The 16,284-nt window shown below is 25.4% G+C and overlaps 1 protein-coding gene across 1 annotated transcript in view; it reads right to left on the bottom strand.

Annotated features, from left to right (window-relative positions):
* The window catches only part of LOC119669703, a 67,074-nt gene that overhangs the window by 14,031 nt on the left and 36,759 nt on the right, over positions 1 to 16,284 (bottom strand). The window contains exons 2-6 of the mRNA XM_038079705.1: positions 7,918 to 8,974; positions 4,439 to 4,774; positions 3,258 to 3,792; positions 3,025 to 3,202; positions 2,785 to 2,953 (exon numbers count right to left, since the gene is read on the bottom strand). Of these exons, the coding sequence (XP_037935633.1) occupies positions 2,785 to 2,953; positions 3,025 to 3,202; positions 3,258 to 3,792; positions 4,439 to 4,774; positions 7,918 to 8,952 (2,253 nt within the window). The 5' untranslated portion in view covers positions 8,953 to 8,974. The remainder of the gene's footprint in view (positions 1 to 2,784; positions 2,954 to 3,024; positions 3,203 to 3,257; positions 3,793 to 4,438; positions 4,775 to 7,917; positions 8,975 to 16,284) is intronic.

Here is a 16,284-nt window from a genome sequence, read left to right as displayed (position 1 = left end):
AAAATCTAAATCTACATAAAATTTAATTAAAAATTAAAAACTTTATGTTAAAATAAATTTTATGAAAAAATAATAATACAACTTTATATGTTCACATATGTATGAATATATTCATACATTATATGATATACATATTTATTAAATATTATTTTTAAAGTGTTTAAATAAAAACTATTTAAGAAACAACAAGTAAAAATTTTAAATTATATTTTTAAGAAAAAGATTTAATTATTAAAAAATTTGTAAAATATGTATGCATATATACATATGTATATATATATCTACGTATATATATATTATATATATATTCAATTTGTATATGAATATTAAATACATACATATGTCTATACATATCCATATACATATATATATTATTTATATATTCAATTCATATACAAATTGACAAGTAATCAAAGCGTTATCGGAAAATTCAAAACAATATATATTACATATTTATCGTATATATACGATAAACATGTATTTATATATATATATTTATTATATATATTCTTTATTGTACATAATATATATAATATATTTATACATATAATATATATTATATGTGATATATGTATTAAAATAATAATTTGAGTAATAAATACAAAAATAAAAAATTTTGATTTTTTATGTGAAATTAAAGTTTTTCTTTATATTTTAAAAGTGACATTTAAAAAAAATGTGTGTTTTACTATAGAACTATACAACAATTACGTATTAAATTCATAAAATTTAACAATTAAACAATTTACAATATATACTTAATAAATACTAAATATATAAGAAGAAACTGAATATTATATATTATAAATATTTGGCCAGAAATGGAAGCGCTTTGAAAGCGTCTGATATATAACAATTTATTTTTATAAATTTTACTAAACTACAATTAAATTTTGAATTTTAAGCCGATTGAAATTTTTATTATTGTTTAATTTGTTGGCAACTTAATTAAGCAAAAATAATTATTATTGCCAATTGGAGCTTATAAACTTTTTAATGAACAAATTTAATATATGGTAGACATATGATTACATTAAAATTACTTTGAAATGGCAATTAACAACCGTACATTACATGAGATTTTAATTAATTTTGTTATAATTAACTACTTATACCAACAATTATATACTAAAAGCTATTGAGCTAAATTTAATGTAAATAATTTTAATATTGCTTTAATAAATTTCTTTATATTCTTTTGCTTAAATATGAGCACATCATGCAACGAGGTAGCGATTTCTAAGTTATTCTCTATATACTGTTTATACTATATATTATATATATGTTTAAATATTTTTGTATATATTTTATTACTCATTATATATGCAAGTACGTTGTTATTCATTAGCCACACACGTAGTAACACGTCGAAGTTGAAAAATGAGTGATGACATTGCATTTCGGGGGAAAAACATTTCTATAAACAATTTCGGTGATTTTTGTGGAGAATAAATATGTGAGTTTTTTTTCAAGTGAAAATAAATTTAAAAAAAATTATCTAAAAAGTTTAACTTTACTTTTGAAAAGATGTTTACTAACAATATAAGCTCTTAAAAAATGATTGACCTAAATTTTTTTTTAATTTCTAGTGATAATTTTTGTGAGGAACAACGTTGCAATTTATTCTTAATTATTATTTTAACTTTTAAATTCTAACCAAAAATCAAATCACAGATCTAATGAATCTGGTGGTGTCGGTTTTGTTGGTAAAACTCCGAATGGATCTTCAACTATTGCATGTACATCTATTACGTCATCATCATCGTCATCGTCATCATCATCACCTCCCCTATCATCACTAAAGAAAATACATTCTTCTACATCGGTATCATAGCAGGTATCCATATTGACTTCGTGAAAATTCAAATCAAGCTCTAATAAATCCCACGAACCACCAAATTGTGCTAAAGGTATGTCCCTAACTTTTTTATTGTGCGGTTTTTTTGATTCCTGAGTTTTAATATTTTGTGTTGGCACAAAATCATTGGAGAATGCATCGGAATTGCAATGCTGAGAATTTAGAGAAATATTCGGAGTAGGAGTTTCGGGTGTCGTTAAAGAAGCATTAGCTGAATCTACTGGCAAAGCAATATCCGATTCATCTATAAAAGATCGCCCAACGGAGCTTAAGGAGAATTCGAGTAATTTTGGGGATTTCGTATTGCCGCCCACACAAGCAGTTTTATCTTTAACTGTGTTGCCATTCTCATTACGAGCGGAAATTGAAGTTGTTGTTGTAACACAACAACGTCCGTCAGCACCAATGAGCAAAAGACGTTCATCTCCATCAGCACATCGTTGATGTACAACTAAAGTCTTTTGTTCATTATTCGTATCGTAGACTTCAGTTGCAGCTTCTGGAATGGCAGTTAAGCATTTACAAGAGGGCAAGTGATCACTGGAGCAAAGTGTTTGAGTATTTATACTACTACCGCTTTGACTAAGTAAATTACTGGAATTATTAGCACTTACATTATAGGCACGTGCGGCCGAAAGGGGGCGCGAATCGAGCTGTTGTGTTAACATATGCCGTTTACCAAACGCTAGTGAACGCAGAGATGTAACACTATCTGTAAGCATGCCACTACCACTAACACTGCTACCAGCAACACCAGAACTTAGTAATTGTGTTTGACGTGCTGGTGAAGCAGTTTGTGATGAGCAGGAGGCATGTGTCGCTTGTGTTATGCGTGTGTTACAACGTGAGGCTAAAGTGCTTGCAAGCCGCTGCAGATTCTCATATGAATCGCTGCTGCTTATTATTTTACTATGTAGCAGACGCACCTGTTGCTGGTTCTTCAAATTAATACTATCCATGGACGAAAGTTTTATTGAACCGATCGATGTGGTAGCAACACCTATATCACTAAGTGGTACAAGTGTGTTGAGCACATCTGGTGAATCTAAAGGACTAGACAGTGGTGTTGACCCAAGTGCAGCGTTAACAAGGAAACTGTCAAATGAACATAGATAATAGATAAATTTGTTTATATATTGAATTTATAAAAAAATTTGTTTACATACATTTGACGTTGTAACAGATTTTGCCAAACAGCTTTCAATTCCAATGACGGTGCACGCAGTACTAAACTCTTTCTTCGTGCGCCTTTTTTGGGTGTACGTGCTAAGTCAGGTGCACAATATCCGGTTGGACTTTCTGCTAATCTGCCATTTGGATCTACTGTAAGACGAAACTCAGTAGCTAAAATAAAAATTTATGAACATTTTTATAGTGTAAATAATTGATATAAATATACTTTTCTTTCGCATATGAAAACATGAGTCGACAACATTAGCAATTGGTATAGGTTCTTCGGTGATGAAAAGCACACGATCTCGACTTACTTTTGCGAAAACGATTATATCACTAAACAATAAAGTCCAGTAAGGTTTTACCGATCGACCTTCTACACGTGATAAGTCACCGCCGAAAATCCATTGTCGTCCTTGCACTGCTAGGGTAAATGGCTTACATTTCGTAAACACCATACGAGATTCTAAATCTTGTAAAGTTAAAAGTGGTCGACCCTCTCCTAGAGGTTCCATAAGGCCACTGCTGACAGTAATTTCTCTGTAAGCTGCTTGCAATTCGTTTATGACGCTACTAAAATTCTTATATTCTTCAGTATCTACATGACAATTGGACGCTAGCATTTGCATAAGTTTTAGTATTTCGCGGAAATGTTGAAGTGGTCGATGTATGAACATTGTTAGATCTGGACGTTTACGTGGCACATGAGGCTCTGTTATAAATGTAACAAACTCGGAACCAGTTTGACGTGATTTATTCACCTGAGAATATAAAAGATTAAAAGAGATATTAAAGTTGTGATGTTATGTTGTATATTATAAAAATTGTATAAAAATAATTACTAAAGAAATTATTATATAAATTGTTATAATATGGATAAATACAAGCGGTATTCATGATGTCATAAGTTATAAAGTCAACAATAGATTAACATAGTAACATAGATAAGCGGTAATAACAAAATATATTTGCTGGATATATAATTTGTTATTGAAGACTAGTACCTTTAGTTTGTTATTTGGTTACCGAGCAAACTACTTGAGACTGTGAATACCGCTATAGTATTGTTACTGTATAACCAGAGCTGTGCAAATTCAATTACATTACAAATTCAATTACAATTACAGAGTAATTATAATTGATAATTGAGTTTGCAGCTTACAAGTGTAATTATCATTGAAAACTCCAATTACAGTATGAGTGACATAAATGTGAGTAGTAGCTCATATAATAATAACGTTATATAAAAAATAACTCAGTTCTTTAAATATATATATAAAATATATTCAGTAAAGTATATACATATTTTTTTTATTTATTATTTTCGTGATAAATTTTAAGTATATTAATTAAAATTTCATAATATTGTTAAATTTATTTTTGACAATAAATCGAATTATTACATACCAATACGCAGTCAGCTCTCTTAATGCCATTGCAGTATTTTTTGTAAGCAGCACAAATCGCTGTTGTTTTCGATAAATAGACACGGGAAGCAAAATTCATTTGAGGCTCTTGATCATCACTACATAATTGTTCCAAAATATCTTCGGAAATGCGTAAAAGTTCATCGATATTTTGAAAAAGCGTTCGATGATCATTGGGTGAAATTAAGTCCTTTCGATCCTGTAAAGCTTGAACATATCGTTGCATGCCAAAGTGTAAAGTCGATATAAAGTTTTGCTCTCGGCTTATAAGTTGCAGTAAAAAACGTCTTCGATTATCGGTAACCGGTACAATCGACTGTAATATTAATTAAAATTACATAATATATATTATATATAGAAAGTCTGCTTTATGGACAACTGAGTATTGTTTTTAGCAATTAAAAGTTCAACTAAAAACGTATAAAATTTTAAATAAAACACAAAATTTAAGCGATTTGTCAAATTTTTATTGTCTTTTTAGTATAAAATTATAAAGGCATGTTTGTGATTAAAACTAATGAAAAGTAAATTAATAAAATTAATAACATATATTATAATAAATATTAAAAAATAAATAATTTTGTACAATTTTGGCCGAAAGTTTTAATAAATAATAAAATTACAAGAATGAAATTATTTTATTTTTTATAATGAATTAAATTAAATTTAATAAACAACATTGATGTGATTTTAATGAATTATTTTTTTATTTTCATAAAGAATTATGATTTTGATGACTATATAAATTGTAAGAAATTTGAAAATTTTTATTTTATTTAGGTTTGTTTTTATATTTGTCAAAGATTTTTTTTACTTTTTTTTAATTAAAAAGATTGTGTTGTGTTAGTAAAAAATTTAAATTTGTTTATCACAATCATATGTTATTTAGGGTGAATTTAAAATTAATGGTATAACGTATATAACCATTAATAATATATTAGTATTAAAAAATGAAATTATATATTTATTAAAAGAATGTTAATTTAGTAATGTTATTGTTAAGAGTGTATGTTCAAATATATCTTGGAGTACATTAATAAAATAGACTAAGACTTAAAATGATCAAGTTTTATTAAGTATTTTCTTAGAATTCAATACCCTCAACAGACTAATTGTAATTGAAATACTACGAAAAATATTTATATTTATCAGTATTTTTGAATGAAAGTATTTTAATAAGTTTTTTTTTATTTATTACAACAAAAGAAATCTTTAATTCTGTTTATATTCCTCCTAACTTTATTCTTTATACAAATAAACTAGTTCAGACACAAATCAATTAGTTCAGACACAAACCAATGATGTCTGGCACAAAACTTGTGCTAATTTATTGTACTATTATATTAATCACTATTAACCACAATATTAATTATTTTTTCAAATCTTTTAAGACAATTTAACTATGACGCTAAGCTTATAATGCTTTATGTTAAGATTATTATTTTGAGTTGTGAAGTGGAAAATACTTCTACTAAGTCATATCGCTCTTTTTGACAGATATTGAAATTGTGTTGGCAAAGCGGTTATAGTCTAGAAGAAATATACTCGAAATAATGAAGTTTGAAAGAAGTATTATACATAGTTCAACTGTAAATCAAAATATTGTTTATATATGTATGCATTAATATATGGTGTGTTCGATATATACGTTTCTAACAGACTAGTGAATAAAACAGTATCATTGACTTAAATTGCTATAAAGTTTGTTTTGAAATTAAAGAAAATTGTATTCTGTGAGTAGAAGTTGTCTTGATTTAAATTGAAAATTAAAAAGTTATTTTTCTTTTTATTAAAAAATAGTTTCAACTAAGAAAATAGTCTCTTTCTTCAAGACTTTAGTTAAATTTTGAAAATTAAAGTTAATATTAAAAAAGTAATGTTTAATCAGCAGTGAATAAGAAAATGTGGCAACGCTATGTTGATTAAAGAGGTAGGCATATATAATAACAAGTATTATTAGTTAACTATAAAAGCTAGCTTATTATTCTATGGTCATACTAATGTTATTGTAGTGATCGGCAGGAATCTACAAAAGCAGATAACTTTAAAGAAATTACAAAGACGTATACTTGGTTTTGGATGTGAATTGGTAATGGTAGAGTGGATTTGGATTAATATGGCGTTTTTTTAAAAATGACTATACAAGCAACTTTATAGTAATTTACCCAGCTGAAAGGGATTATTTAGGAGCTCTCTCAAATGGGACTATACAAGCAACTTCATAATAATTTACCCAGCTGTGATAAATGTACTACAAATGTAAGATTGAGTAAAAGATTTCTTAAAAATTATATATTTAATAGATTTGAATGTATTTCTGTTCATCTTATTCAATAATTCTAAGTTTATTGAATTAACCGATATTATTTGATTCTAAAGTTAAATCAAATTTTTCACTTGGGCTTGTGTCTCTACTATATACAACATACAGTAAATGATGTATATACTTCAACTTTAAGTAGTTTAATATGTTTTAATATTTTATTATTATTATTAAATTATTAATTTTTTATTTTAATTGAAAATTAGTAATAATTTTTATTTTATATTTATGATTAAGTTGTTTCATATTAAATCGGTTGTTAATGTAATATTATTATAATTTTACAGTTTAAATAATATTTTACAATATTAATATACATTTTATTATTGAAGGTATTTTATTTTACTATATTTTTCTTTGAGTTATGTTTCATAAATTTTATTTTATTAAAAGTTTTCACTATACATTTCAATAATATATAGTGAAAACTCTTTGTATGGCCACTCATATTGAACGATATTTCATTTGAGTGTACAATTTCTATAAATTCAATTTTTTTTGTCATTATTTGGTTACTTAATCTACAAAAGGAGACGAGACACTGCTCTTGTAGCTACAAAAGTTGCCTATTGGTGAGTGTCCATCAAAACAGTTTCCAATAAATGACAATTTTTAATATTGAAAAATACATTATTTAACCAAAAAAGAAATTTCATGTAAATTACTTTTTTTTACTGTTGTCTTCAACATAAAATGTAATTTAATAAAAAGTTTGTAGGTAAATGAAGTTTATGTATATATGAAAATATTTGCATTTTTCTTATCCATCAGTTAAATTAAAAATATGCATATAAAAAATTAATTTCATTTATGTCATTAGGTAGAAGAGCTAATTTCCATAGAAATCAGGGATAAATTTTTTTTTATTTTTCTGATATTAATAAAAAGTTTTATAACATAATAGCAAAAAAGTGCGTTATTAAATGTTTGTGTAATTATTAAAAAAAAAATATAAAAAAGCAGCCAAAAACATAAACTTAATTAAAACTTAACATCATTTAATATGTATTACAAAAATAACAAAAAAAATCTATAATAGCGATGAAATAAATAAATTCGTTCACTCTGCGAGTTTTTCGTTCATAATATCATTCTTCTTAAAATTGCTTGTATCAAACAATCACACCTTTGCCTACCTCTTTACTAAATGTTACTTGTGGCAAGTTTAAGCGCCTCTTAGCTGCTTCAATCGATGATGAAGTGCCGCCCGAACAAGCGGTGGATGGACGCACATTGGCAGCAACACTAGCAACACTTGGTGGTAAAGGTGCTGTACGACGGAATGGTGTTATCGTAGCTGCTGCTGCAAGTGCAGCCGCGGTAGCTGTAGTGGTTGTCGACTGCAATTCATCGCTTGCATAATTACTAGCTGCACTAGCAACACGTGATGTTTTGCCATTCATCAGTACAGTGGTAGCATTCGAACGACCAGTAAAACTAAGTGCTGGAGCAACTGCACCACCAGAACCGGACCTTCTGAAAATCTCCAATGTCAGGGTGGAACCCTGCGATCGTATTAAATTCAGAACATCAGCTTCTGGCATTGTGACAACATTATGTTTATCGACAAATATAACATAATCACCAGGCAATATGCCACTACGGTCAGCCGATAGACCAGATTCAATTTTTTCAACACGTGGCGGATGTGTCCAAACAATTGAAAAACCAAAACCACGTTCAGCGGTGCGTGTTAATTTCTTTGTCATGGTAAACGGAGTACGACCAATAGGTTTTCCTGTTAAAGATAGACGTCGCCCAGAGTTAGAAGACTGTGTGCCGGCGGCATTATTATTGGCACCAGTGGTTGTATTCGTTGTGGTGTCTGTGGGCGGATCCAATTCAAGAAAACGTAAAAATAAATTTTCATCTGCGTCACGTTGGTGTAAAGCTTTTTTACTTAACACCATCGGTTGATCTGCCCCTGCCGCCTGTGCCATACTATCAATACTTATGACGTCCTCATCACTTTTCTGGCGTATTAGTGTGGACATGGTGTGCTCGTTTTGTTGTTGTTGATGAATGTGAGTGATAGTCGTGGTTATGGTCGTCGGTGTGGTTGCAGTTTGCAATTGCACCGCCGGTTGTGGATTATTTAGACATGCCTGCGATTGTAGTTTATAGGAACCATTTATTGGTTGATGAAGTAACGACTGAAGAGGAAAAGACATACATCCTAGAAACTCGCTGCGTCTAAAATGATAAGAAAGAAAAATAAGTTAGTATAAAAAAATAAACAAGGAAACTATAACAAAAAAACTTTTATAATTTTACTTAAATTCGAAATATATTTATAATTTTGTGGTTTAGTGAAAATAGAGCTTATTCTTTAATTTGAATTATAATTTTATTATTTGTTTAATGTTATTAAAAATATTCTCATTAGTTTTCTTTGTTTACAATTATTATTTAATATAAAAAATTACTAAATTCAGAGCTACATTGCATATTGTGAATTAATTTTCAATATAAAAATAAGGATTTAATTAGAATAACTGCTTAATTATTTTTAATTAATGTTAAAATAAATATTTTATTTCATAATTAACTGTAAAAATGTAATTATGATTTTTACAGCAGTTGACTAAAATAAACATATACTCGTAAGTAAAATAATTTTTTGTATAATCAAATTAATTTATTTTTCCAGTTCAGTTTTTTATTTGTATATCTTATGCATATTTATTTATTATTATTTTTTTAAATTTATTTATTTTATTTTTCTACATTATATTTTATTTGTTATACATAATATTTTTTCCATACAGTTTGTTATATGTTTCTTTATTTTTTTTATTATTATTTTGATTTCATATTGTTTATTTTACTTAATCACATTATATATCTTTTTTTATACATAATATAATTTTTTCTGTACATATATATATATATATTGTATTTCAGTTGCAAGTATATTTTGTGATATTTTTTAGTCATTCGATTTACAATAATATGAGATACGTGCCAAAATGAACCAATAAATTTTGCAAATAACTTGTCGTCTCTTAACGTTCAATAAAGTCAAATGAAAATCACAGTTAAATAACTATTATTATCTTTCATTTTATGCTGTGCCAATGTAACAAAAAAAGATACATAAACCAGATAAGCCAAAAATGTGCCAAAGTGGGCGTCAATAACATAAGCAGAATGTTCTTCTATGTACCATAAAAGTTTGGCCAACTGCTGACAGTATTATGTGCCACAAGCGACACCAGACGCGTCATAGACTTATAAAATGATGGCTCCAGTCTAGTCAAATGTGTGCATTTTATATTTAAGTTTTATTTTTCTGGAATATATAATATATACTTCACTTGGATTTTAATAGCAAAGCTATAAAAAACGTTACTAATTTTTGAGTGATGTAAGTAGGAGGATAGAGTTAAAAACTTTGTCATATTAAGTTGAAAGATTTGTCAGCAGTATCTACTTTATTATATAAATACAAGTTTTTTTGTTGGATTTTAATGTAGTTTTAGTTTTATTAATATACAAGTATAAAAACAGGATCAGAGTTTATGTTTTAGAAGTAAAAAATATTCCTCTTCTTCATGGTTCAAAAAATTTATTACTAACAGATTACAGTTATGACGAAACATGTAAATGAGGACTGAAGAAGATGAATATATATATATGAAACCATATTTTCATTAGGAAATACGTTGAACGGGTTTATAACTTTAGAATATTAAATTAGTATGATATATATATAATATATATATATAGAATTTTAATACTGTTAAGTTATATATAAAAAATTTGAATTTTTTAAAATTTACATCTTACACTTTTTTGAGACATAAAATATCTTGTTGTAAAATACCAATTTATTAAATGTGTATATTTGCATGCTTAATAGTATATATGAAAAAAGTAAAAATATGTTTTATCGTTACTTGTAATATTCAAGTTCTTACACAATTTTTAAACTACAATAAGTCAATAAATGAGATAATCAAGTTTTGATACAATGCATGTACAACAATAATTTCTTATATTAAATGTGAAAAATTGTCAAAAAATAGTGATATCATTGACCATCGCCACTGAGATACGTCATGCCCAAAATTATTTGGTTATTTTTTTCAATTCATGAATGGATATACAACAAATATTTGCTAATATTTTAAATTATGTAAGAAAGAAAAGTTTGATTTTCATAACTATACAAGATAAATTTGCTCTATTGACAAGATATATACATTAGTACACTAGTGCATATATGAAGCAATAACAAAAAGTAGTAACTCTGTCACCAATTTGCAATATTGATGTAATATTGAAATACACAATATGGAAATAGTTTAAGAATAGTGATATCACTAACCGTCAACGATGAGATAACCCACATACTCAGAGACAAATTTATTTGGTATATTCGTTTTTAAATTTTGAAAAAAATAAAATAAATATTTACATTATAATCATCAATTTGAGTTGCGGAATAATAAAGGTATTGAATTTCAATAACCATACTTTAATAAGTTTACTATTGATATTATAAATATTTTATATATGTATGGAGCATTACCAAGAAATAATACAGAGAGTCGGTTGAATGCTTAGAAAATTGTAAACTATTAATAAAATTAATACTTTTGTAATTCTTTGTCTAGCATTTAATCAATTTAATTAAACACTTAAACAGAATTATTATTTTTTCATCATTTATTAAGTTCGTGGAATTATTGTGTCTGGTAATTAATATAATACTACGTACAAAACATCAGTCCTTACATGCCTTACTAACTCTTAAAATTGCTCTAACTGACAGTTACTTTAAGAGCTTTCGAAATCATTTATTTTTCTATTATAACATTTTTTCCTATTGAAATAAATTCTTTATATCGTGCAGCATCTGAAAAACTTCTTTTCATAAGTAGTTATTTTACGCATTTACATATTTGAGTTGCTTCAATCATTAACTTTTTCCATTTTCCATTTTCCATTTCCTAGAATACTATGAAAACGCTCATATATAAGTCATAAGAATACATAATTGTTTTGTTGGCAAGATAAAAGATATTGTCGCTGACAAACAACTTTATGCTGTACTTAAAATGTTTTCGCAAAAGTAATATGAATGTTTTATTTTTCTACGTCTACGTCATTTTAGTTGAAAGTTTTTCTTTTAAAACAAAGAAAATTCTCAAGGAAATAGAATTACACATTAAAATGCGCAACATGACGTATGCACAGCATTAATAATGCTGAAATATGAAAATGTTACGCATACGACATGTTGTACTTAAGCTCTGCTAATTCCGTTTTGTGTAGAGTTATGCAATTCATTTTTCCTATTTAGTATTCAAATGTTCCACTAATGGATATAATTTTTTTTAAATACATTTGAAAGCAAATTTTGTATATATGCTAAGAACTTAAAGTATGTAAGAAGAGAGTATATAAAATATTATACAATATATTAATTTTAGTAAAATAATAATTATGTGTGGCGGGGCTACGTAGCGTATGAGTGACAATTTTCAATTTTCGGTTGTTTTAAATTATTAATATGCATAGTACGCACTATGTACTATGGTGCATAATACATAGTAGACAATATTATGTATTGTGTGATGTATACACTATGTAGTGTGTGATTTCAGTATGAGAAAAATTAATTTTTTTTAGTTAGAAGCACTTGTGGGTAGAAAGTATTTGGCATACCTACATTATTCTTTTAATAACGATAAGTTTCATTATTCTAAACTTAATTTTATAATATAGCTTACGTTAAAGTATAGTAAATTGATTAAATAATTAGGTAAATAAACGTCAGCAATAAATTTTAGTAATTGTTATAAATTTTACTACACTGAAATCTTTTCAATTTATTTAAAATTGCTATATTTCAATATATTTATTAAAGAAACAATTTTATAGAAATGATAATTAAATAAATATTTATTTAAGAAACCATTTAATAAAAATGGTAATTAAATAAATATTTATTAAAGAAACCATTTAAGTAAAAAGTTACTTAATTTATTTTATGTTGACATAAAATTTTAGTAATCAATTTGTAACCGATTTCGCAAAGTATTTGTAACTGTTTTAATGCATAATAGTTATATAAATGTATTGACTTAATTTAAATAATTATCACTTATGATATTAATTGATATATTTTTATTTATTATTGCTTACTAATTGATATAATATCTCACTCAAAAATCTCATTTTCATAAACTACACTAAATCAAATTATTTTTAAAATAATTCCTTTAATATATTTATGAAATTTTAGAATTCTGAATAATACGTTTATAGAATTTCAGAACCAATATGCAGATGCATTCATATTGTAATGTAATTTGTTGCAATTAAAATGAAAAACAAAAACTAGATTCACACTCACATTCTAGATGCAATCAATCTATATATTAATTTTAACAATGCCTTAAATATATTTATCAAATTTTGAAACTATTTACTAATTGCCATTAAGTATAAGAATGAAATTCAATGCAATGCAATTTGCCAATTACACCAATTTAAATTTTATCAATAAATAAAACCACAAGAAAATTTTTGTAAAAAAACAGCAACAAAAAAAAAAAAGAAACAAAAATGTAACTTAATAATGTAATAGAAGGAAATGCATACTTAGCACAAACCATATAAATCACTTCACAAACGCTTACATGTAACCCTGCCCCGCATGTTGTATTACACAGATTAAATTTAATTTTTTCCCTTCAATCTCGTTCCACGATTAAAGAGATTTAGTATGGTTAGTGACATTGATTGATAAACTATAAGCACATTTTAACGTACATAAGAATGCTTTCTATGTTGCCCAAATATACGAGTATGGAACCACAAGTATTTTCCAGAAATTTCAACAAAAGGTAAAAGAACAAAAAGTCTTCAATAAATTTTAGAAAGACAGTTTGAGGTGAAGGATGATAATACCTTAAAATTCACTTGTTTTAAAAGACATTTTGAAACTTTTAAGTCTCATTACAACAAACTGTCATTCACTTTAGTGTTTCTATATAAAAATTTTGCTATACCTTTTTTATTTGGTTTATGTTCTTTAATTAAATCGCTTTGTGTATGTTTTACAACACAGTTTGATTGATTTTTATTGTGTTTCTTGATTGATAACATCTGTTTACTAATGTAATTAATATTGTAAAATAATTTAAAACGATTTTGTGTGATGAAATATAAGCAATTAAGCAACAGTTTCAATATAATTGTTTTGTTCATTTTTAATGTTAAATAAATATTTTTCGTAAAATTTTAATATGCTTATAAACATATGTGTATCTCCTTTTTACTATGATAGTTAATAAACTAATCAATCATTTTGTTTGGTATCCTTGATATCCTTGTGGTAGCTGGTGTTAAGCGTCAATATAAAAATTTGTTAAAATGACATTAATATTTTGCTTTTAGAAGTCAAATTGATATAAATTGATGAAGAATGTGTTGAATATAGTTCATAGTTATTCTTACTATAAGTGATGGAGCAATAATTTTTGAGTAATAAAAAGTTTCAATTTTGAAGTAAAGCAATTTGCACTTGAAACAAGCTGTGCTCATGGGTATTTGAAAGATATATTGTTTTTATAATAGCATATATTTTTTGTAATTTATAGAATATATTGATTTTAAAGACTTTCTTTACAATAATAAAATATTTGTATAAATAAAATTATAAAAAAATAAAACCCTTTTTTTAGTTTTCACAAAAAAACGATAAGTACTTTTTGTCCAATACAATAAAATATATATAAAAACAATTAATATCTGTAAGTATTAATATTTTTTAATAAAATTTTCTAAATATACATAAGTGTACTAAAAAGCATTTAAACAATGTAGATGTAAGAAAAGTTATCACATAAATTAGACAATAATTTTGAATTTTTCAAAAAAAAAAAACGCCAAATACTTTTTCCCCAATGCAATATTTAAAATAAATGTTTTTAAATATAGAATAATTCGAGTAGAACTATTGTATATAGTTATAGAATAGTTATAGTTAGCTATTTACAGTCACAGAAGCTTTAAACTATAAGAATTTTAAGTATTAAGTATTAATTAAGTATTATTAAGTATTAATATATTAAATTATTAAGTTCAAAAAATTTTTCTTTTTAATTTTCTTAAATAATATATTTTTATAGTAGTTATAAATAGTACTATTCTTTTTAATTATATTATTCATTAATATGAGCCTATTAAATATTGGATTATTTTTTTTATTATTAATATTAGTTCTTAATATTTCTTTTTGATAGTGTTTGTAGTTTATTATGATATATTTATTATTAAAAATAAATTAATTTTTAAAACTCCGTTTTGACGAAAGAAACTAAATTCTTAAATTTAGAATTTAATTTAAGATTAATTTAAGATTGAGTATTAAAATTCTTAATTATTTCTTAAAAGCAAATATTATCTGATTTAGCATATTATTAAAAATTACTTTTTTAAAAAGTGTGTAGTTCTACATATATAAGTTTTAATTACACATTTTGGTATTAGTGTATATATACATGAAAAAGAATTAAACTTCTTAGTAAGTGTGCTACATTATTCCAAATCAAAAGAAAGGTTCAGTAATTACCAATTTATCGATATAAAATATGCTGATCTTTATTTAGCAGGTCAGCTCCAAATACTTTCTTTGAAGTTCGAAAAACTAAATTTTCGGTCAAAATATTTTTTAAATTCGTAATTGTCTGTTCTAATTGGAGCCTCTATAACAAATTTATTATGTTATTATTCTTATATTACTTTTTGTAATCTTAATGAAATCCTGTTTATTTTTATTAATTTTTCTTTTTTTGATAAGCGATAATCAGTGAGTTATTGATATGTTAAGTTATATTATTTATTTCCTTTTTATGTTTATAATTCAATAAAAAAGATATTTTCAAAAACGAGTAATAAATATTATATTTAATATTATATATATTTAATATTTTCAGTAACTTTAAAAATGTTACTATATGAAACATCTTGATGGTCGGAAATATAATTCCGAATATGTTGAAATAAAATAATATATTAGGTAATAAAGTTAGATAGATATAACTTAGAGATGTAGGTAGAAAAATTATTATAATAATTTACGAAACCATTTAATTATAATGAAGTATTTGGTTTCATAATTTATGATCTACAAAAATATGATCCAGATATTTGAGTGAATCATATTTGAAAATAATTAGCTGGAAATTATTTTTTTAGGTAAATTTCTTTTATCTTAGCAATTTTGTAAATAAAATAATTTTCTATATACATTTTTTTCGTTTCTTGGACAGAAAAATCGATTACTGCATTAATGGTTTATATGTTATTTAATATCCTGTAAATATATATATTTCAACACCTTTATTAAACACTTAAAAACTAGGAAAACATAAATGCAGTATTTCAAGACGTAATTCATAAATATGACATAATTCTTTTTCTTAAGTATAATAACTATTTCATTTTATTTTTCATATATATCATTCAAATGAGACTTAAATAAATTT

Source organism: Teleopsis dalmanni, chromosome 1, assembly GCF_002237135.1.
Source record: "Teleopsis dalmanni isolate 2A chromosome 1, ASM223713v2, whole genome shotgun sequence".
NCBI lineage: Eukaryota > Metazoa > Arthropoda > Insecta > Diptera > Diopsidae > Teleopsis > Teleopsis dalmanni.
The sequence above is the reverse complement of the archived record's forward strand: the minus strand, read 5'-3'. Positions and strand labels throughout refer to the sequence as shown.